This window comes from Sminthopsis crassicaudata, chromosome 2 (genome assembly GCF_048593235.1).
Source record: "Sminthopsis crassicaudata isolate SCR6 chromosome 2, ASM4859323v1, whole genome shotgun sequence".
Lineage (NCBI taxonomy): Eukaryota > Metazoa > Chordata > Mammalia > Dasyuromorphia > Dasyuridae > Sminthopsis > Sminthopsis crassicaudata.
Window position 1 is genome coordinate 272,523,366 of NC_133618.1, and position 22,581 is coordinate 272,545,946.

Genomic DNA, 22,581 nt, shown 5'->3' on the forward strand with positions numbered 1-22,581 from the left:
GCAGGTGGCGCACCCCCGTCTCCGTATCAGTGGCCCAGTGGGGGACAAAGAGTAAGAGCTTAGTAAATGCCTGACTGAGGAACGACTGCTCCGCTTACTTCCTCTGTCCACTGACCCGTCGGACTCCACATTCTTAAGGAAAGAACGTCCAAGTGACGCCGTCAGAGGCAGAGAACTCATCCCTCTCTGCTTCTCCCAGCCACGGCCAAGTTTAAGTTCCCTCCATCACCCATGGACTTCCCCGCCCCCCACACACGATGCGTTTCGGACCCCAAGCGCTTGGCGAACCCCACCTGCCCCACCCCACGGGGAGGTCACATCCCCCAAATACAACCCCAGCCGTGCACACGCTCAGACATGCGCGTGCACACACACAAACACACACACACTTATACACTCACACACACTCCCAGTCCCGCCCCGCTTCTCTCACCCCAGGCCGCCAGACAGTCGATCTGCAGCGGCAGCTTCTCCAGGATCGGGACAGGCTCGAAAGCGTCATGCATGGCGGCTGAAACAGCCGCGTCGCAGCGGCCCAGTGGAAAGCAACTTAAGATCTGCGGCAGGGGGACTAACCCCCAGCCTCGGCGGCCTGGATAGAGATGGAGGCGGAGGCGGCGGCGACAGCGGCGACAGCTACAAACTTCCTGCTCCGATGGAGATATCACGCCCCTTCCGCTGCTGAGGCCCCACCCCTTCCGCCAGAGTGCCCGCCTCCTAAACTTGGAATCACAGTCACATCCCACTTGCTTCTAGGCAACTGTAATCCGGAGCTTCTTGACCCATGAGTCATAAACCCGTTTGTCAATCTAGTATAACCCATAGACCCCTTCTGAAAAGAGTAGCTTTTAAAAGAAAACTGAAGGAAACAATCATAAAGTTACAGTTTACAATTCAAATGAATGTAATGTTCCATCATTTCCCATGGGAACACATGGATTCGTTGAAGTCAAAACGTGGACCTCTTGGTGGGAAATTCTCCCCAATCATCCGAAACAGGGGGGTAGGGAGAGAGGGGGGAGAGGAAGGAGAGGAGCGGTGCGAAATGACCGCGGGCTTGGGGTAGGGGTGCTGCGGCAAAAAGCAGCCCCATCTGGAAAAACAAGGCAAATGATGCTGGTCTTCTCTGTCTTTAGGATCCCTGTAATCTTAAATGAAACTGGCCCAGCCGCTGCAGTGAGACTCATCCACCCCCAAGTGGGTCTCAATTACTGGACCTTCTTGTAAACCAATGGGGAAACTTCACTCTCCCTTCCCGGGTCCTCACTCAAGATGCAGATTCCAAGTGTCTACCTTCTCTACTGAGTTCCAATAATAATTCGTTTCCTTTTTTAAAAAATAGAAAAAATTTTCTGCCAATTTTTTTCTGTCCATCAGCAAATTCTACTTAAGGGCTTTCCCCTTTGGGCCTTGGGTGATGTGCATGTAACTCCAATTTCTATCTGTAGTATCACATGTTAATTTAATGACTCCCAGATTCCATTCTCTTTAATGAAGTTTCTATGAAGGTCCTAGTCCTAAAAATAATCTGAATGTGGACAATATTCACTCAGGAGAAAATCAAGTTTAAAAAAAGTAAGTTCTTGAAAGTTCAGAATGGAGGAAGAATTCTAGACTAGAAACATGTATTTTTAGTTCAATTCAGCAAGTATTTATTTAAGCGCCTATGTGCCAAGCAATGTGCACATATAACCAAGGTTTTATACATCTTTAGTTAATTATTAACTGATCAGAGCATGTCAATGTCTGGAAAGGGATGAAGACCTGCAGCTACAGTGACCCACTGGTATGATAGGCATCTGTTTTAGTGTTACACTGTAGTCTCTACCTTGTGACATAACCTATCTAGCCACTGCTCCAGGAAGAGAACCATGTCTCATCCCCACATACTCTAAAAGTCTGATAGTTGTTCCTGATCATAATGTTCATGCAAATGACATGCTGTCATCAAATTCCAATAATCTAGAAAAATTGTCAGCAACTGGGGAAGACTTACCAGCCCCTGAGGCATGGACTTGACCATATAAACTTCATTGCCAGTCCTGAACAATTTGAAATCAAAACTTGGAACATCATAGTTGGTGCTTCTTAATTCTATGGCACAAAAATGCAAGCATCAAAATTAGCTACCAGCCTTTGATGGCAAATATTTAGGCAGCTAACATGTGAAAGTAACCAGCTCTTCAAATCTTTGTTACTTGAAAAGATCTATTTGTGAAACTTCTGGTAAGTGGAAGAGCAAGTACAACCCAAAAAGGATGGTAGACATTTTTTAAGTAGATACTATTACCAACAAAGTTTTCCAGCCACAAAGAAATAAAAAATGTGGAAATGAACATTTTTCCCATAACAGAGGGTATAAGAGCTTTGAAACAGAAAAGTCATTAAAAACAGAAAATTTGAAAAGAAAAATCAGAAATGTTTTTTGACTTTAAGGTTTTTAATATTAAAAAGTGGCATGAACTTTTTGTATTTAGAACAGAAATCCATAACTTGGGAAGGCAAAAGTTGAGAAAACTGTTAGAACAGAAATGGAGTCCTTAAAATGATTTCTAATTCAGCAACTCCCCTTGTGACGCCTCTAAACATTCTTAACCAACACCAGTAAGTTTATCTTAATGTATCCTATACCCCATACAGGGATATTCAACTAAGCTGGAAGGACCTGCTTCCTTTGTAATCAGTTGTCCTCTTCTGAAACATTGCAGTACCCTCCAGCAGGAAGTTTACTCATATGCTCTCGGGTGGAAGAAATGCCTCTACACCTGCTGCAATACCAAGGGAACACCTATTATCCCTGTAATGCCAGGGCAGACAAAGCATTGCATAGGAGATAGCAATGCAGCACTTAGAGGCTTTCAGAGCAGTAGTTAAAAGTTCTCAGATGTGCACCACATTGCCAGCAATGGGATGTGTCACAACAGCAGACATCAAAAGAGTTTAAGCTAATATTTTCTCTCTAAATTACATCTGAAATAGAAAAAATCTTTAATATACACCATTTTGTAAACAAAATTGCACTTGATTTTGCTTTTAAAAAATGATCTGAATCCCACTGTTAACATTTTCAAATCTTTCTGGTTTTTGGTACTTTTAATCACTGATAGCATTGGGGACTCCCTTACTCAAAGGGGCCCTTTTGTCTCCCAACTAGCTCTGCAAGGTGTGATGTTTGCTCCCCAGGAAACTGAAGGATAATTAATAACTTTCCCCATCACTTCTCAAAAAAAAAAAAATATAAATAAATAAAATCATAGGCAGTTGCTTCTGGCATTACAAATTATGGACATTGTCCCTTTGTTAAAATTTTAGTCTAATTATATAGCTGCAACAATACTTGTGGCTTGTTTAAACATCCAAGTTGGAATCTGGAATAGAAGAGGGGGAATCGTAAATCAGAACCTTTTGTAAGGATTTTGTTATTCTATAACCTGTTTCCCAATGGGACGCTTGCCTGGTTGTAATGCCTCTCAGTCTCTGTCTCTCTCTCATACACACCCATACACCCATACACACACCCCCACACACACCCACACCCACACATACACACACACAGATCAGGAGTGTGCTGATTTTTTCAGTCAGTGAACAGCAGCAGAAGTCTGACACAAATGCTGATCTCTTCCCTGATGCTAACAAGCTCTGCCCTGAAAACCATCCATTCTTCATTCCATTTTGGATCTTTCAAAGTGTGTGATCATTCTTTCCTAGAAGAAGAAAAAAAAGGCTCATTTTAGAGGGACCACAATTTCTTGTTCAAAAATTTTCTTCTTTAGATTAGGCATGTTGACATTTTATTATATATTATTATATATAAATATATATGTATTACATATATAAATATATATTATATATGGATTACATCATATATAAAAATGACATATTATATATATATTATTGGTTTTATTAAATATTCTAAAATATATATCCACCAAAGGACCTGTTCACACCCATTCAATATTTAAGGGGGAAGAGTATGCAGTTTTCACTATATTTTCCATTGATAATTTTAATACTTGAATGAAATTGTACTTGTATAATGAGTAAATATGGTTACCAAATATTGTAAAGTTATTCCAGACAAAAAGCACAAAGATGAGAAAGGCTGCCAAAGCCAAGACTACCATATATATATAAGCTTATCTGCAACCAAAGGTTATGTCCTAGGTGCTAGCCTTTGGGGACCATGCAGTTGTGGAAGCTGTGTAAGTATTGCTAAAGAAATAATTTTTGAGTGCAATATCAGCATGGAAGACTATCAGGAGAACTAGAAACTTGGGCAGATTCAATTCTATAGGCCAGAAGATTCATATCTGTAAGTTATTTGTTTTCAGTTTATACCAATGACAAAACTTGGGAAAAGAGCAATCAAGGAAGTTGCCTATTATTATACAGTTATTAGAAAGACCAAAAAAAATTTGCACATGATCTAATTGTATCTAGCTGTAGACATAATCGTATGAATAACCATACACAATTCAAAATCCCATTTGCTTTGGTGTACTGTATTATTTTGGGGGCTATTTAATTTTCCGTATTAAATACAGTTTAATATTAAAATTACTTGTATATTTCCTGGACACATCAAGTGAAAGTCATCTCAGGAGGACATTAATAAATACGAAAAGTTGGTCATATATAATTTATACAAAAATCTAGATTGTCTAATTTATCAATATTTGGGCAGCAAGGGGGCAGAGGAAACAAAACCTTCCCTAAATACTTGAAAGATATTGTTTCAGGGTATCTTACCTTAATAATAGTTATCAAGGACATTAGGTAAATAAAGTCAAAACAGTCTTGTTAATGACTCTTGCATGTAATAAGATCAGAGAGTTTACTTTTAAAAGTTTGTTTACTAACCTCATCAGAATCTAGAAGGGCTGGAAGTGCTCTGTAGAGGAAAAAAGAGACACCAACAGTTAGAGAACATAATGCTCTAAAAAGTGTTATTATGAATGCAAATTAAGACTTTGCTACAACTACCTAGGGCTTTTGTGTACCAAAAAAAATCCAGGAGGCCTTTCAGAACAAGAAATATGTCATAAGAAACAGAATGGAAGAGTACTGAAAAAAAGCAGAACTAAGATTTTACATACTAATTAATAATCTATTATGCTTAGGACCCTGGTTTAAAAACAAAAAAACAAAGAACTTCAAAAAAAAAAAAAAATCTCCTCCATTATTTCATTTTAGGCAAGATTACTCTTAACTCAACAAAAATGTTTCCTTAAGAAGAAAATTAAGGAAAAATATTAAATGAACTTCATTTGTTTTCTTTTATCTGAAATGTTTCTTGCTGAATTTAAATCATTTTCTCCTTTTGTGAGCAAAAAATAATAAAAATAACTGATTATCATTTTTATTAGAAACTTAAAATCTAAATTACTAATCAACCTATGTTTCTTTAATTTCAAATTCTTATATCATTTCTACATTTTGTAATTTTAACTAGTTCATCAACTAAGTAACAAAATCATTCTGGCAATTAAAAGCAATTTTTTGAAGCCACAATTCATATATACTCACACATCTGTCACAGAAGAAGGTACATTTTCTTCTACCCATTTCAAATCATCTTCTTGCTGAAGATCAAAATTTAGCAGATATCACCAAAATGAAAATTGGACAACACAAGAGTTAGGCTAGGTAATTTTTAAAAAATTTATCTGGTAAATACAAAAATACGATCAAAAACTAGTGCAAATCCAAAAAAGCTCAATGCTACTTTTCTATTATGAAAAATAGCTCCCTCAAAATGCCATGACTACCAAAAAATATTATACATTCTTAAATATCTTAAAACTTTAAAAAATATATTTTTGAGCACTAAAGTTACATTAATTTCACAGAAGGGAGTTGCTAAGCGATGAACAAGTTCAATGATTTTATTCCAAGCTAAATTAAATTCTTGATTTGATGCAATCTTGTACTGTATTCTAATCACTAGTTTAAGTTTCTGCCGGCATGAAAATTGTTTTTCAAGTGCATATAACTAGATGGATGATACATTATTTAACCAAACTAATTTCTATTTCCTCTTTATCAAAGGATGATTTCCTGGAAGTAATGGTCGCATTATAAAAACAAAAAGTGATAACACAAACTAAAAATATTTTGCAATAGTTTTACTTTTAAAGATTTTTCCTTCTAACATATGGTTATGAGTAAACATTAAACATTATAATGAATAAGGTACCCTTATGTGAAATGGAAGTATATTTTCCAAACTGATTAGCTCTTATTAAGAAAATCTTAGTAACTGCTACAAAACAGATCACCTTGGGTTATCAGTGAGGTATTTCTTCAGCTAAAGTGCCTATTATTACACCCAAAATGGTGATTTCCTGATGAAAACTCGCATACAAAACTGTTAAGACTGGCCTGAAACACTTTTAGCACATAATACAACATGCATGGATTTTTATAAAAGTTAGCTGCAGTGGCACAATGGATAGAACACCACTCCTGGAGTCAAAAAGACCAGAGTTCAAATCCAGTCTCAGACACTTAACACTCACTAGCTGCATGATCGTGGGCAAATTACTTAACCCCAACTGCCTGACCAAAAAAAAAAGAAAAGAAAGAAAAAAAAATTAGCTGCCTACCAAGTATTTAAAATCTTAAAATGAGAAAACTAAAAGTAAATATATGCTATAGTTTAGATTCCCCCCCCATAATTCAAATTTATCTGGTAAATACAAAAATACGATCAAAAACTAGTGCAAATCCAAAAAAGCTCAATGCTACTTTTCTATTGTGAAAATAAATTTGATTAAAATAAGCTTTAATCAAAAACTGGTCATAAATTCCATTTTTATCTACATTTTCAACACTGTTCCATGAGATACTTTAACAAAACAAACTATATGGTAAAGTTAGATTTTATTTACAATTCAGAGAATATACAAAATTTTAAGGACTTTATGGGAGATAAAGAAGAGGCTTAAATGAGAGAGTTTATACTTACAGGTTTGTTCACTTTACTATTTCCATTTGGTTCTTGTTTTGTGCTTCTCATTTTCATTCCTTCTGCAAATAAAGGTATAAAGATTGAATTAAATAGAGTGTAATTAGCTCCACAGATAGCTACAGAGCAGCAAAGAATATAGAAACAGATCCAGAAATACAGCTATGTACTACTACACCACGGATAAGAAAAACACTAGAAATGAAGGAAGACAAAGATCTAGTTTCCTTACATGAAATCAAGTTAAACTTAAGAGTAAAATGTGCCTATTACTCAAAAATCTAAAAATCCCTGTCATTTTTAGAAAGAAATGCACAATCAAGATGAATTTTATAGCTACCAAAGCTTTCTTTCAGCATGGGCTCTTTCTGTTCATCATCTTCCTCTTCTTCAGACAATGGTGAAAAGGCAAACCTATTGGCAAAATGTGGAAGAAAAAGAAGGTAATATAAAGACTCTAATATTTGAATTATATGACATTAAAAGGGCCAGTTTTATAAGACTTTTACTACTGCATTTATATTCATACATTAAAAAATAATATACTATTGTAGTGGGAGAGCAGGTTCAATAGGTTAAGAACTACCAAGAGACCGGACTTATTTCTCTGAGAAAGAGACTTTATTATCACAGAAGCAACCAAGTAGCATCAGAGAATCCTCTAAACTGAGGAACTTGCCTGATATTTATGAGACAAGAGTTGTCCCTTCCCAAGGAAAATAACTTTTCAATCACTGGTTGGAACTAATAAGCTTCTGCTGAGGGTCCAGACTTTGAAACACTCAGCAAGACCCATACTTCTACACCTGGTTAAGTGAGAAACAGCTTATTTCTGCAATCAGCTGCCCATGCAAAACAAACAAAGCCCCTCCTTGGAGCTCACTCCAATATCACAGAATTTTAGAGCTGAATGGGACTCATCAGCAATTAATCCAATCTAGAAAGGAATCCTCACTGTAATAAATCCCCATAAAGTATATATCCAGCCTCTGCTTGAAGACTGCTAATAAAAGAGAGTCCACCACTATGCCAAGCAGACTACTCCATTTTTGGACATCTCTAATAAGAAACTCTCCTCCCAAAAAAAGTACTCAATTACCTCTGTTAATAAAGGGCAAGATAACAATCTTAGACAATTGAAAATTTTATTGAGTCAACCCAGAGATTCAAGCTTTTCTCTCCCTAAGTCTTTTATCAATTAGAAAAATTGGCTGGTTTTAGTTACACCAGCGTCTTATGCTCTGTCTCCATCAACAATGCTTACCAACAATAAAATGCCCAAATTCAAAGCCAATGGGAGAGAAAAAGAAAGAAAAAAAGAATGGATAATTCTCAAAGCTATCTGGTAGCTATTCCTTAAATAACTGAGAACTAATTATAGTTTCCTAAAGCCAACTACCATCTAGAAATTAACTTCCTAAAACAGTCAAACAAGTTTTCAAGAATAGGAATCCTTAATAAAACTCTTGATTTTCTTCTGCAAGTTGGATACCAAATGGGATGTTTAGTATTCTCCCATATCTTTCTCTTCATTTACACATAACAATTCCTGGAGGACTCAGAAGTCCAAATTGCACTTTTAACAAGAAAGAACCAAAGTCCACATCAATAGATGCTCCTACTTTACCATAATGACAGTATACTCAACAAGATAAAATAAGCCCCAACCTAGGGCAGGTAGGCGGCAATGGACAGAGCACCAACCCTGAAGTCAGGAGGATCTGAATTCAAATCTGTTAACAAACACTTAACACATCTTAGCTGTGTGACCCTGGGCAAGTCACTTAACCCCAATTGCTCCAGCAAAAATAAATGAAATTTAAAAATAAGCCCCAACCTTTGGTTGTTTGCAGATGGTCTCCACAGAACCATAATGGCAAATAAGATCATGGAGAATAGTAGCCGCCAGATGGCATCATCCACCCACAACTCCTGCCAGTCCTGCCAAAAAATAAAAATAAAAAAATAAGACTATTAACAACAGTGAAGTATCACTATGCAAAGAATGGGCCAACAAAAGTAAATATGGCAAATTATCTTCCTACCCATCTCTTCACAATACCCAGCAATAGATTCAGAATTAATGCACAAACCTGGCCCAAACTAGGAAGGGCTGACACATAACCTACATGCAAGAGAACACAATAAACAGGATACAATTGGCAACTCACCGACTGACAGTCCACTAGCCTGAACTTCATGGTCGTCCAGATAATGAATACGATAGATGCTAAAGGAATAAGGATGCCTGGTCAGAGAAGAACCATTCTGGCTGATGATTCAATATGAGAAAATCTTTCCTACCATCTTAGACCATCTATTTTTATCCCACCTACAATAGGATTCTGTATTTGTAATTCTCCAACCAATTACTTTAGCCAGGGACAACTGATGGTAAAGGAAAAAAATCCAAGTAGTGTAGTAATACTTTTCATCATTCCTTCAACTCATATAATTTTTGAAGAACAGTGTTGTCATTCTTCTGGCAGTTGAAATTATCCTTATATTTACTGATACAGATAATAAAGAAATAATTTGAAAAACAGGACTGAAAGCATAACACAATTTGAAAAATTAAATAACTTGATCCAGCAAAAAAGTATGGGCAACTACATATAAGACACTCTACTAAGAGTTGGAGATAGAAAGAGAATAATGCCAGTCTGCCTTCAATGAATTTACTAAAAGAAGATTAGACAAAGAAAAAAATTAATAACCTACTAAGAGATAATTTAAGACCTACACGAGGACAGTGCCTATTTAAACAAGGAAGGGATAGATGTAGCAGAATTTCTACCACTGCTAACCATTTTTTATCTTCATCAATCTTCTCAAATTCTTTTTTTTGTTCAGTGTAGGCTTAGAGAAGTTATTTTGTCCATTCTAGATGGGAAAGAGGTTGATGTAAAAACAAAAACCTGAGCTAATAGTTCCAATTTTAGGACAGATAGCATTCTTTCTAGTTAAAGAGCTAGGCAAATCAACTTGGTAAAATGGACTTATTCCAAAATAAATATTTTTATTCACAAGTCCTGTTTTTATATTACCTTCATTTCTAAATAGATCCCTCCTCTCTTTCCAACCCAGGAAACCATCCTTTGTAAAATAAAAAAGGGAAAAAAAAGTTCACCAAGTCTGACACTACATGGCATTCCACCGTATCCATCATCCCCTATACAATGCAAAGAAAATAAGTTCATTTTCTCCTTTTTCAAGAGGATTCAATTACATAATGATCAGTCTTCTCAAAAACCTGCTCCGCCTAGTTCATCAACCTTTCTAACTTCCACATATCTTCACCACAATCACATTTCAAATCCCACCAACACCCCAAACTTTTCCTCCACAAGTGTTAGTTCCCCTACTTTTAATTTATTCCCTATAACTCTTCACCTTATCACAACTTCTAGTCACTCCACCCCTTGCTTTCCTTCAGCATGTCTCATCCGGTCTTTGATTACTTTCTTCCCCTTACAGTCTTGACTAAAATGGTTAACTTTTTGAACTATGCAAAGTGCTTTACTCTTATCCCTTCACTATTATCCTGCCAATTCTCAACTCTGAGACACCTTTAAAAAATGTCTCTTACTTTCTTACTCATATGCCTTTCTTACTCATTCTCCAAGATGCTAAACATCGTTGAAAGTCATGCAACAGTGCAGAGTGAAGGTCACTACAAATTCCTGAAGAACTAATGAGACCTTGATGCTATCCAAAAATTCTCTTATATTTCTCTGACTCTATTGTGCTCTCTACAGCTGCTAATGCAAACCTTTTCTCTCTGAAGTTTACAGCAACATTTCAATATCATTCATTAAATTCCAGATGCAACTTAAGTTATAGCCACTTCCTTTAAGGTTCAACTCCAATGCCATCTCTCATTCAGTTTTTCTGAGTGTTTTCCCACTCCCCAAATGACCTTATCTTTATTCCCTATGTTTCTGCAAGCTCCCTGGGCAGAAACCATCTTATTTTGGTCCTTGCAGTTCCAGCAGCTAGCACCTCGCACAGAAATTTTTTATTTAAACCAAGGCATGAAACTAGTGAAGGCGACATCTAGACAAACATAACTGGCTAGACTAAAGTGAAGAATTATGTTACAAAACTGGATGTCTTAAAAAAAAAAAAATCTTTAACAATGAAACTACTTAACAGTGAAATGATTCAAATCACCAGCATCTATAGCTTCCTCCATAATCTTACAAAACTAAATAAAGCTAGTTGATACCACCACTATGAAACTAGGGAAGTACAGCTAAAGAAACAGATAAAAAAAATTTTCAGAAACCAAGGATAAGTAAAAATCCTTAATGCAGTATCCGAACTCTTGTCAAAACTGAGTGATTCTGTATCTTCTACTAAATAATTAACAAAATTTTAACAAATCCTTCATATAGCCTATGCTACACACTATGGAAAATGAAAGTTTCACAAAAGAATTATAAAACGAGCTACTGTCCTGAAAAATTTTAGAACCTAGATACAAAAATATAAAAAATAACCTAAGTAGTCCTAACTAAAAGCACCATTATAGTTCTGTGAGGGATGAGATCAAGGAATGAGGAAAAGTTTCAAGTGGCAAATGAAATAAATCCTGAAGATTGGGAAGAAGTAGGATAGGAGCTCCTTATAGGAACATGGACACAAACTACTTAGAAGATTGGGAGTATGGAACACCTAGAGCATAAAATAAGGCAACTGGGGTCACTGATACAGTCTCTGTGTATTCAAGAGTGGGAAATAAGGATGGTTGGAGGAGACCCTAGAGAACCCTGAAAATCAGGAAAACAAGTTCTAACTTGACTTAGCTGGTAGGAGGAAGCCATATAAGATAACCTATACAGGAAAAATTACATAGTGGAAATTATTATGGAAAGATCTGTTTGTAAGACGGATGAGAGTAAAAAGTCTGGGAGAAAAGAACCTAGTTCGAATGAAAGCTACTACTTAATGGAGATACGCCTCCAGTAAAAACAAGATGGTGATAGTAGAGATAAAAGGGAAGAGGTATATCGAAAGCAGTATTTCAAAGATAACCAAAAAGGGCTTGATGACACCCTGGCCTACAGAAAAGGCAAAAAATGAGAAAGAATCCAAGATTACTCCAGGGTTTCTGATGCAGAAGACTGAAAGTACAAAAGAATCAACAGACATTGAACTGTTTTGGAGGAGAAATGACAAACTTGGTTTGAAATCCTGAGTTTAAGATGTAAGTAGGATAAATAAGAAAATGACTTTTAGGAAGTTAGAAATATGAATCTCAAGTACAAATGAAGAAGTTAGGCCTGGGAGAATACCCCCAATAGGCTAGTGCCTTGTACAGATGTTTGTTAATTAAATCGAAGCATATATTCTTTCTTGCTGTAAAACATAATGTGTACTGTCAGATTTGGACAATATATTACTTAATTTGGAACTATTTTCCCCTCTTTTTTCATTCTCTGTTACAAGGGATGATTCAATGAGAAAGGAAGGAAGGAGAGATACATTTGGAAACAAAGATGATATAAAAAGATATCAATAAAATTAATTTAAAAATTAAAAAAAAAAAGAGCTGGAGCTATTAAGGGAACTTTGTTCATCACAAAGGCTGAACTGAGTTATGAAGTTATGAAACTAAATGCGCTTGGTATCTATAGTTGAGGGGAGGAAGGATTTTCTACCTATTAGCCCTACCACAAGATTGATGAGAAGTTGGCCATCCTAATCTTTTCTTTACATTTCATTTTCACAGAGCTCTATATTAAGAACATATTACATTCCTCGATATATTTAAATTAAATCATTTGACTCTTTAGAAGTTATACATTCTTTATACCTATTGTTCTCTCCTGTTCCTATATTCCATTTCCCATTACAGTATAGTACAGCAAGAGGCTAAAAATCCTTGGACAGATCTCTTTTAGAGGAAAACAAAAAACTCACCACGACTTACCTGCAACTGCTAAAATGAGAGTGTTGGTAAAATGGCGATACAGAGAGAGCTTCACAATGTTCCTCCGAAGTTTTAGGAGCTTCATTGTTTGAGTCAGGCTGATGAATATGTATTAGTAGGTCAAGGAAGTCAAAATTAGATGAAATAATCAGATTAGATTTCCATTTCTCAATAATTTGGGTTTGTAGGCCACAAAATCCCTCACACTCTGCCTTATCTCTACCAGCTCTCATTTATCATCACAAAGAAATACCACCATACTTGAGAGAATTAACAGAGGATATCGTATTCAATGCCATACCAATTAGGAAACAAAATGAGGAACAAAAAAAAAAAAAAAAAAAAAAAAAAAAAAAGAGGAAACACAAAAGGGAAGAAAAAGAGGTAGAAATCAAAATCAAGAAGAAAATGAGATGAAGTAAAAAAAAACATAAGCAATAAATTCAAAATATTCAATTTAACACTTATTAAGTAAATACTGTATGGTATTACTTCAAGAAGCTTACAGTCTGCTGAAGAATACAAGAGGTAAACAAAGAATTAAACATATGATAAAACAAAGACAGAAAGATACTAATCCAACTTTAAGAAGCCTTTCCTATCCCCATTAATCCTAGGGCCTACCTCTGCCATTATCTTTAATTTATTTTGGGCATATATGCTTCGCACAGTTACTGGCATGCTGCCTCTCCCACTAGACTAGACTGTGAGCTCCACAACGACACTGCTATCTTTTTCGTTGCTTTATACTCCCAGTATCTGATAAAGTACCTGCCAAACATTAGGCACTTATTGTCTATTGAGTTCACCTAACTAATAGCTATAGGGATCGAAAAAGGCCTCTGATTAAAAATTAAAACTCTGAGGTACCACTACACACCTCAGATTGTCTAAGATGACAGCCAAATATAATGATGAATGTTGTAGAGGATATGGGAAAACTGGGACACTAATGAAATACATTGTTAGTGAAGTTGTGAAATGATTCAACTATTCTGGAGAGCAATTTCGGAACTATGCTCAAAGGCCACAAAACTACATACCTTTTGATCCAGCAGTCTCACTATTGTCTCTGTATCCCAAAGAGATCATAAAAAAGGGAAAAGGACCTACATGTATAGAAATGCTGGTAGCAGCCCTTTTTGTAGAGTCAAAAAACTGGAAATTGAATGGATACCCATCATTTGGGGAATGGCTTAATAAATTACAGTATAGTAATATAATGGAATATTATTGTTCTATAAGAAATGATGAGCAGGCTGATTTCAGAAAAGCTTGGAAAGATTTACATGAACTGATGCTAAATGAAAGCAGAAGCAAGAGAAAGAGCATTGTACACAGTAACAATATTATGTGATGATAAACTGTGATGGACTTGGCTCTACTCAAAAATTTGGTGATTCAAGGTAATACCAATAGACTTGGGATAGAAAATGCCATGTGTATTCAGAAGGAAAACTATGGAGACTGAATATGGATTTTCACCTTTTGTTTGTTTTTTTTTTTTCTTTCAGTCTGATTTTTCTTGCACAACATGACAAATATGGATGTGTATTTAAAAGAACCGCATATGGGGGCAGCTAGGTGGCGCAGTGGATAGAGCACCAGCCTTGAATTCAGGAGGACCCGAGTTCAAATCTGGTCTCAGACACTTATCACTTCTAGCTGTGTGACCCTGGGCAAGTCACTTAACCCCAGCCTCAGGAAAAAAAAAATAAAATAAAATAAAATAAAAGAACCGCATATATTTAGCCTATTTCAGATTGCTTGCTGTCTTGGGAAAGGGGAAAGAAACATTTGAAACACAAAATCTTACAAAAATGAATCTAAAAATGTATCTTTTTCATGTGTTTGGAAAAATAAGTTTTAAAAAGTAAAAAATAAGGGAAAAAGAACTAATGATAATCAATATTAAACCCCCCCCCCACACACACACACACACCACTGGGAATCTGACATTCTCCAAGGTATTGTCTAGGCTACTTTTAATCTAAGAATTATAATACGCATTTAAGGTATCTCTGGTTATGTGAAAAGGACCAGTCCTTGACCCTGCCTCACTTTGAAAACTACTAAGCTAAATACAGATATGGCCATATGGACCCAATTTACTTCAGTTTACAAGGAAGCATCATTCAGTTAATACTTCCTTTTGAACTGTACTTGGAAAAATATTGAGCTAGATTCATAACTGGACATATGGTACTATCCTCTCCTGGAATTCTCCCTCCACTCCCTTGCTTTTCAGCTCCTTTCCTTCATTAGAATGTAAACTCTGTGAGAGCCGGTTTTTTCTTGTTTTGGCTTGTACTTATATGCCCAGCTCTTAGCACAATGTTTGGCACATAGTAAGCATTTAATAAATGCTTGTTGCCTTGACCTCCCTTGCTTAATGTACTTTTATTTCAAAACATGTTTAATGACAGCAATGCACCAAAGTTAACAGCACTTACAAAACCATTTATTTTCAACTTTACACTAACAAGCTATTCAAGAGAAAGGTATTATACATCTTCACAAAATGTCAGACACAAAGATGACTAACTAAAAATTACATCCAAACTGAATACATATAATAGCCCTGACAAATCAGAAAAACAAAGTTACAAAGACAGACTGGTTATCAACTGCTTGGTAATAAATAAACTAATGTCCATTCTGGAGCACTGTCTTAGTCAGCTTTATAGGCAAGCAATACGTCCTGTTCAGAAATTTTAAATTTTACCAAATTGACATAAGGTTTGAAAATTGTCAAATCAACCTCATCCTGCTCCTCGAGTCACACTATATTTAAGTTGGCTCATTTTCACAATTTTCATGTCCTCTCACAAAATAAGTTACCAAATCTAAAGGTAACAACCACTAACTTGAAGCTATTACTTCTTCCTAAAACTGTTCAAATATCATGTTGGCTTCACAGTTGAAAATTCACAATCAAGGTGAAACACTCACAAAAATTCTCACCAAAGGAAAAAAAAAAAAAAAAAAAAAAAAAAAAAGGCTAGAAGCTGGTTCACATTCCTGTTTTTCAGTCAGGTACCAGTACCCTACCTTCTGACACAATAAGAGATTATAACTGCTTACCTGGACTATCAAGCCGGAAGACCTAAATAAAACCCTGTCTCCAGTACTAAGAGGTAATAAACAAAATTGGTAAAGATGTTGTGGAAAGATAAATGAAAACCCAACTTGAGGTGTGGGGTGGGGGTGGGAGGTGGAAATGGGATTCCATCAATTAAGCCAATAAAGAAGGATATCCACCAGCACAGGGCAGTGTCTAGGAAAGCCAAGGGGATAAAGGCCAAGGAAGCAAGGTCAGTCTGGGCCTGGAGACAAAGAGAAAAAGGTAATAAGAAAGAGATGATTGGATAGACAAAGGAAAGAAACTGGCACATAATTCTATATACATATGAGCAAATCACCACCAAATCCTAATGTAGTCAAAACTATTTTTGCACTTATTCTAAATGATAGCAAATAGAACCCACTTCTTATCCCTTCTCATAAACTTTCACTATGCATATTTCTCTGTTAACATTTCATGTCAGATGAGAACTCCTCAAAATAAAAAACATTCTTCTAAGTGATAAGGGAGCTATTTCTAACATAGGTATATTATGGAGTAACTCAACCAACAGAAAAATAGCCCTAGTACATAATTCCTATAAACTATCATTAAGACTGAAAAAGGAAATAAAAACAGGCTATTAGTCCTTCAAATTTCTGCATTTCTAGATGAAATGTTGTTTTGCCCTTCTCATGTTAGAAAAAAAGAAACACGTGATCATTTCAAAAAGAATAACAAGAAATATGCAAGTTTTCCAGAGACACAAATTAAAATCAAGACAGTAATTTCATTTACAAACACAAAATATGCTATGATCTGGTTGATTCTGGTGGCATTAGCCTTCCACCAAAAAACAGCTTCTTGTGTAGACTAATTGTTTACTCTATATTCAGGACATTACTGAAAGGATATCCATAAAATAATACAGGCATCAATCGCAGAGAGGGCCAGGTTTGCTATCAGAGCCAAAGGACCGTGAAAAGACTAAAGTAAGAGAAGCAGAAAGAAAATGTAAAAGGATAAAGGGTTAAAGATTCTAAAAGTCCATGGAAAACTTGCTGACAGTGAACAGTGAAATACACTTAAGACTTGAAACACAAATTGACATCTCAAAGACACTTTCTTCAGGGCTAACTTTGATGAAACCCCCTATACCCAAATTTCTTGGGGGCAGAGTTGTTTGCATGATTCTAAATGCATATAATGGGGCATTTCCCCCTTCCATCCAAATATATATCTGACTGAAGAAACAAGTAAAAATGAATATGCAGGTCCATGTCCCCTTCCCATTCAAGAAAGTAAAAGCCTATTCAGTAAAGGTCAATTTCTATCTTTCTTTCGAATAAACCCCAATGCTCAAAGGGTGAAGAACTCCTCCTTCCCTATTAAATGAGGATAAATATTAAATAATTCACAGGATGTTGTGAATTAGATGCAGTTTAAGAACTGCTTTGAAAACAAAAAAGACAAGAGAAAAAAGCATCATTATCTGATAATGAAAAACTTCACTGTCAAACAGAACCAGCAGCAACATGGTTTTAGGGTCTGTCACAGTGTTACAAGAGTGAAAAAGTCCTGCTGTCATCAAAGAGAAAGACCTAAAGAGTAATTCATTTGACCATTCACTCTTTCACTCAAGTAGTTCATAAGAAGTATGATTCAAAAGGAAGACTGGAAAGAAAGACTGTAAACATTTGAGCCAAGGGTTTATGTAGCAAAGTAATTTCCTCTGCCCTTTTTTGCTGTGTTCTTCAAAAACCCATTGCACCCACTAAGGACAGAGACAAATTATACCTGTGCTGACCACGAAAACTCAGATTAAGAAGTTACTGACCCCAGTAACTCTGAGGACACCTTCCATGCCAGAAAACAAAAGATAGAGAGCTCCTGCCACCACTACTTTGTGAAGAGTGACTCCAAGGCGAGGCCTAGAGAGGGCAAAAAAAAAAAAAAAAGATAAAGCTGAGCAAGAGTATCATAGTATATAATCTGTTTCCCCTGAAATAAAATAAGGTTCAGCTAACTATCAAATTTTGTCCCACCAAGAGAAAAATAAATTCATCCATGTGTAGAAAGCAGCTTCGACTCGAAGGACTAGAAAATGATGGTTTGACTAGAAAATGATGGTTTTATATGGACAGCCTCCAAACACTGTACTTTATAAATATTTCTCTGAGGTAACAATCTCAAATGCCAACCAAATATCAAAATTCTTTTTAGGGGTTCTACTTGGAAAAGGAGAGTTTGGGGCCATACATACCCAAGCCCTAAAAAGATCTGTTTTTATTGATTTCACACCATTTCAACAGTATAAGTGATGCCCTATACAATGGAGGTAAACTCACTTTGTTAAATAAAAGCTCAATACTGTACTATGTTATAAGTTTTTCTTATGTTCCAACAATAGGAAATCCCTGCTAGGATTTGGGAAAAGGGGGGGGGGGGGGGGGAGAAACAGTCCCACTTCTCATGGAGTTCCCATTGTATTAGGGGAGAGAATGTTTACACATATTAAAAAAAATAAGAACACACAAAATAAATTAAAGGAAATTATTAGGGGACAGAGATTCTACTAGTCTTTACAAATACATGATGAAAAAATTGAGAGGCTTTTCTAAAGATCACTTACCTCATAGTAATTGCAAAATCCTTCCCCATCCCAACTATTCTCTAAGATCTCACACCAGGAGTCTGAAATTCCCAGTTCTTATTATTCCTCCACTTTAAAGGGACTTTTGCACTTCCTATAAGAAGCTGCTACTCACTTGACTATTCCATAGCCCAAACTGACTATGATGACCAGAGTGCGAGCCAGGGATCGTTTCACAGCTGAAAGAAGTTCTGCAAGAATCAGGGCACCTTGGACTAAAGGGAAAAGCACACAAGAGAAAAGGAAAATAATGAATGTGTGTAAATGTGGATCCTTAATGAACATTCTCAGAAAAAGTAGCCGCTGTTCCTAGGAAGAAGAAAATTTCTTTAAAGTCATCTAGGCTGGTACCACTTACATCACTGCAGAGTGAGTTCAACTTCACAATCAAAGAACATTCACAAAAATTCCAACCCCTTTCTCTTTTACAGATGGCTTCTGTTAGCTGTACTGATGAGAATAAAGTCGAGGAATCTCAAACTGAGACCAAAGGGACTCACTGCTTTAGGTCACTGGCCTAATACTCTACCTAGTATGACACTCCCCCTCCTACTCAGCTCATATTCACCTTCCTCTCTTGAAATTTTTCATTATCATTGTTGACATTTCATTTTGTGCACCAAAGGTATATACCAAGCCCAAAAATTTCATAATCAAGTGATTTTGCATAAATCACTCAGAGTTGATATGAATTTATTCTCATACTATTATCCCTCAGGTAATCACTCCCGAAAAATTAAAAATCCTTACAGCCACTTACCAGATTCTCCTTTGTAGCGAATGTTTTGGAATTCTGCATAGAAGACTGCCTTCTCTAGCATACCCAGAAAGATAACAGCACCAATCCAAAATTGAATTCTCAGGAGATCTCGCCAGTAGCAAGCAGACCACGCCAGCCACAAAACACCAAACAGGACATACACGATACACATCACCATGAAGAACTGTCATCCAGGTGGATAAGAGTTAAACAGGCAAATTAGGATTGAGGTCATTCCAAATTTCTATTATCTTTTTTGGTTGTTGTTGCTGAGGCAATTAAGGGTAAGTGACTTGCCCAGGGTCACACAGCTAGGAAGTGGTAAGGGTCTTGGCCAGATTTGAATTCAGGTTCTCCTGGTGCTGGTGCTCTATCCATTGCACTACCTGGCTACCACTCCCCCCAATCCCAAATTTCTAAAGTTAGCACAGCTACATATCCTTAGCAAAACATAAATTTGATGCAGACATTCAGGAGATGTCATTATCAAATCACTGTTTTTCTGGGCTTCACCAATTCAAATATAGGGAAGCTGTGCTTCCCTCTTCACAGAAGGAGACCACATAAATGTGCTGCTGTCAAGGGCAACTTCACTCTTTCATTAAATGTAGTTCTCTGAGTAAGTCTAAAAATACATGAAAATACTAAACATTAGGGTGGAAAAGGGACTTGGCAAGGTTGACTTCAACCTAGAGTAATGAAACAAAATGAAATGGTAACTCTGAAAAATAGGAGAGAATAAAAAGAAAAATGCCCTTTGACTTAATGTTATCACTGCTAGGATTATATCCCAAAAGGACTAAAGAAAAAGAAATAGGACCTGTACGTATAAAAATGTTAATAGTTCTTTTCATGACGGCAAAGAAGTGGAAACCAAGAGGGCTGCCCACCAACAGGGAATGGCTGAATTAGCATATGGATATGAAAGAATACACAATTGTGTTATAAGAAATGAAAGAAGTAGATGGTTTTAGAAAAACTTGGGGAGACAAACTAATACAAAAAGAAGTGAGCAGAAGCAGAACAATTTATACAATAACAACAGTAAAGACAACAATTCTGAAAGACTAAAAGACTCTGATTAAAACAAGGGAACCAACTGCAGTTCCAGAGGACTCAGGATGAAACATGCAAGTAGGGCATATAATGCAGGAATTTATTTTCCTTGACTATAGTGTTTGTAATAGTTTTGCCTCCTCAATATGTAGGAAAGAGAGTAGTAGGAGGGAGAGAACTTGCAACTGAAAATAAAACTGAATTAAAGAAAACTCATATCAGGTGATAATGGCTTATCTAAGAGAATATAAAAATTCATAAAAAACAAATATCCAAATCTGTCATTCTGATGCCCCTCTGTATATTAAAAAAAAAAAAAAAAACAAATCAGTCTAACTAGTCTAACTCACTTTAAAAAGTTCACTTAACCAAAGTTAAGAAACTTTCTCAAAATCACATAACTAGTAGGAAGCAGAGTCCATACTAAAAGCAGCATCTAGAAATTTGGAATTCTGCCCAAAGGTCAATAAAACTGTGCATAGCTTTTGAACCAGCAGTACTCTCTACTGGGTCTGTAACCCAAAGAGATCATAAAAAAGGAAAAAGAACTCACATGTGCAAAAATAGTTGTAGCAGCCCTTTTTGTAGTGGCAAGGAACTGGGAAATTGAGTAGATATCTCTCAGTTGGGGAATGGCTGAATAAGTTATGGTACATGATTTCAGAAAGGCCTGGAGAAACTTAAGTGAACCAAGAGAACATTGTACATAGCAACAATAAGATTATACAATGATCAATTCTGATGGACTTGGTTTTTTTCCAACAATGAGGTAATTCAGGCCAATTCCAATAAACATGATGGAGAGAGCTATCTGAATCCAGAAAGAGAACTATGGAGACTGAATGTGTATCACAACATAGTATTTTCACTATTTTTGTTGTTTGCTTGTTTTCTTCCCTCCTTTTTTTTCCCTTTTTGATCTTGTGCAACACAATAAAAGTAGAAGTGCACAAGTTTAAGTTATTTTGGATTACTTGCTTTCTAGGGAAGGAGATGGGAGGAAAGGAGAAAGAAAAATTTAGAAGACAAGGTTTTGCAAGGGTGAATGTTTAAAACTATTTTTGCATTTACTTTGAAAATAAAAAGATATATTTTTTAAAATTGTGCATACTCTTTGATCCAGTTATGCTATAACTGAAGAATTAGCTACAACTGGATCTATATTCTAAAGAAATCATAGCGAAAAAAGGGCCCACATGTATAAAAATGTTTGTAGCAGCTCTTTTTGTGATGGCAAAAAATTGGAAAATAAATAGATGTTCGTCAATTGGGGAATGGCTGAATAAATTATGATGTATGAAAATAATGGAATATGACTCTTCTATAAAAAAAGATGAACAAGCTGATTTTAGAAAAGCCTGGAAAGATTTACACGAACTGATGCTGAGTGAAACAAGCAGAACCAAGAACACATTGTACACAGTAACAGCAAGATTATGTGATGATCAACTATGAAAGACTTGGTTCTTCTCAGAAGTTGTGATCCCAAGCAGTCCAATAAATTTTGGATGGAAAATGCCATTTGCATCCAGAGAGAAAACAATGGAGATTGAATGTAAATCAACATTTGCTATGTTCATTTTTTTTTCTTTTTATTCTGCTTTTTTCTCTCTCAAAACCTTTTTTCCCCTTTTGTTCTGATTTTTTCTCCAAACATGATTCATAAGGAAATAGGTGTGTGTGTGTGTACATATATAAAAAAATATAAAAGAATGTACATGTATTACCAGGAAAAAAAAAGTGTTGTTTTTACATGTAACTGGGGAAAATTAAAAAAAAAAAAAAAATCTTGTGAAATAGTATTACAGGACATCTGATAAATTTTCAAGCTGAATTAATTCATTCTGTCCAGGAGTTAAATAATATTACTTTACTTACAATCATGAGGGGATATTCTGCAAGAGAGAGGTACTCATAGGGACCCTTCACTTCCACAGTCACTGAAACAAAGACACAACAAAATCCAGTATTAAAGAGATTGTAGGAAGATGAAAAATATCATCCTTATATTACCAAGACCTAAGTAGAGAAACTCTTATGAAACCATTTGCTTTGGCCTAATAAATTTAATTTAACACACATAACAGTAATCATTACATACCTCTGCTAAGTAAAAACATCGTTACCAGGTATATTTTCATTC

General features: G+C 35.9%; 2 protein-coding genes across 8 annotated transcripts in view; both read right to left on the reverse strand.

Moving 5' to 3' along the window:
- The window catches only part of VPS39 (VPS39 subunit of HOPS complex), a 58,031-nt gene extending 57,349 nt beyond the window's left edge, over window positions 1-682 (reverse strand). The window contains exon 1 of one of the 2 annotated variants that reach the window (XM_074289370.1): window positions 434-682. In XM_074289370.1, the coding sequence (XP_074145471.1) occupies window positions 434-506 (73 nt within the window). In that variant the 5' untranslated portion in view covers window positions 507-682. The remainder of the gene's footprint in view (window positions 1-433) is intronic. The other variant, XM_074289371.1, reaches the window with a different exon arrangement.
- Window positions 683-2,421: 1,739 nt separating this feature from the next.
- Window positions 2,422-22,581, reverse strand: part of TMEM87A (transmembrane protein 87A) — a 35,889-nt gene continuing 15,729 nt past the window's right edge. Inside the window, exons 8-20 of one of the 6 annotated variants that reach the window (XR_012486402.1) lie at window positions 22,317-22,378; window positions 19,383-19,566; window positions 18,738-18,837; window positions 17,807-17,900; window positions 16,147-16,231; window positions 12,906-13,003; window positions 9,142-9,200; window positions 8,808-8,911; window positions 7,311-7,384; window positions 6,971-7,032; window positions 5,530-5,585; window positions 4,864-4,894; window positions 2,422-3,707 (exon numbers count right to left, since the gene is read on the reverse strand). Coding sequence is in view for 5 of the 6 variants with exons in the window: in XM_074289373.1 (XP_074145474.1) it covers window positions 3,666-3,707; window positions 4,864-4,894; window positions 5,530-5,585; window positions 6,971-7,032; window positions 7,311-7,384; window positions 8,808-8,911; window positions 9,142-9,200; window positions 12,906-13,010; window positions 16,881-16,956; window positions 17,807-17,900; window positions 18,738-18,837; window positions 19,383-19,566; window positions 22,317-22,378 (1,049 nt within the window). In the remaining variant the exon portion in view is untranslated. Of the gene's footprint in view, window positions 3,708-4,863; window positions 4,895-5,529; window positions 5,586-6,970; window positions 7,033-7,310; window positions 7,385-8,807; window positions 8,912-9,141; window positions 9,201-12,905; window positions 13,015-16,146; window positions 16,232-16,873; window positions 16,957-17,806; window positions 17,901-18,737; window positions 18,838-19,382; window positions 19,567-22,316; window positions 22,379-22,581 lie in introns of all 6 variants that reach the window. The other 5 variants (XM_074289375.1, XM_074289377.1, XM_074289373.1 and 2 more) reach the window with 5 other exon arrangements.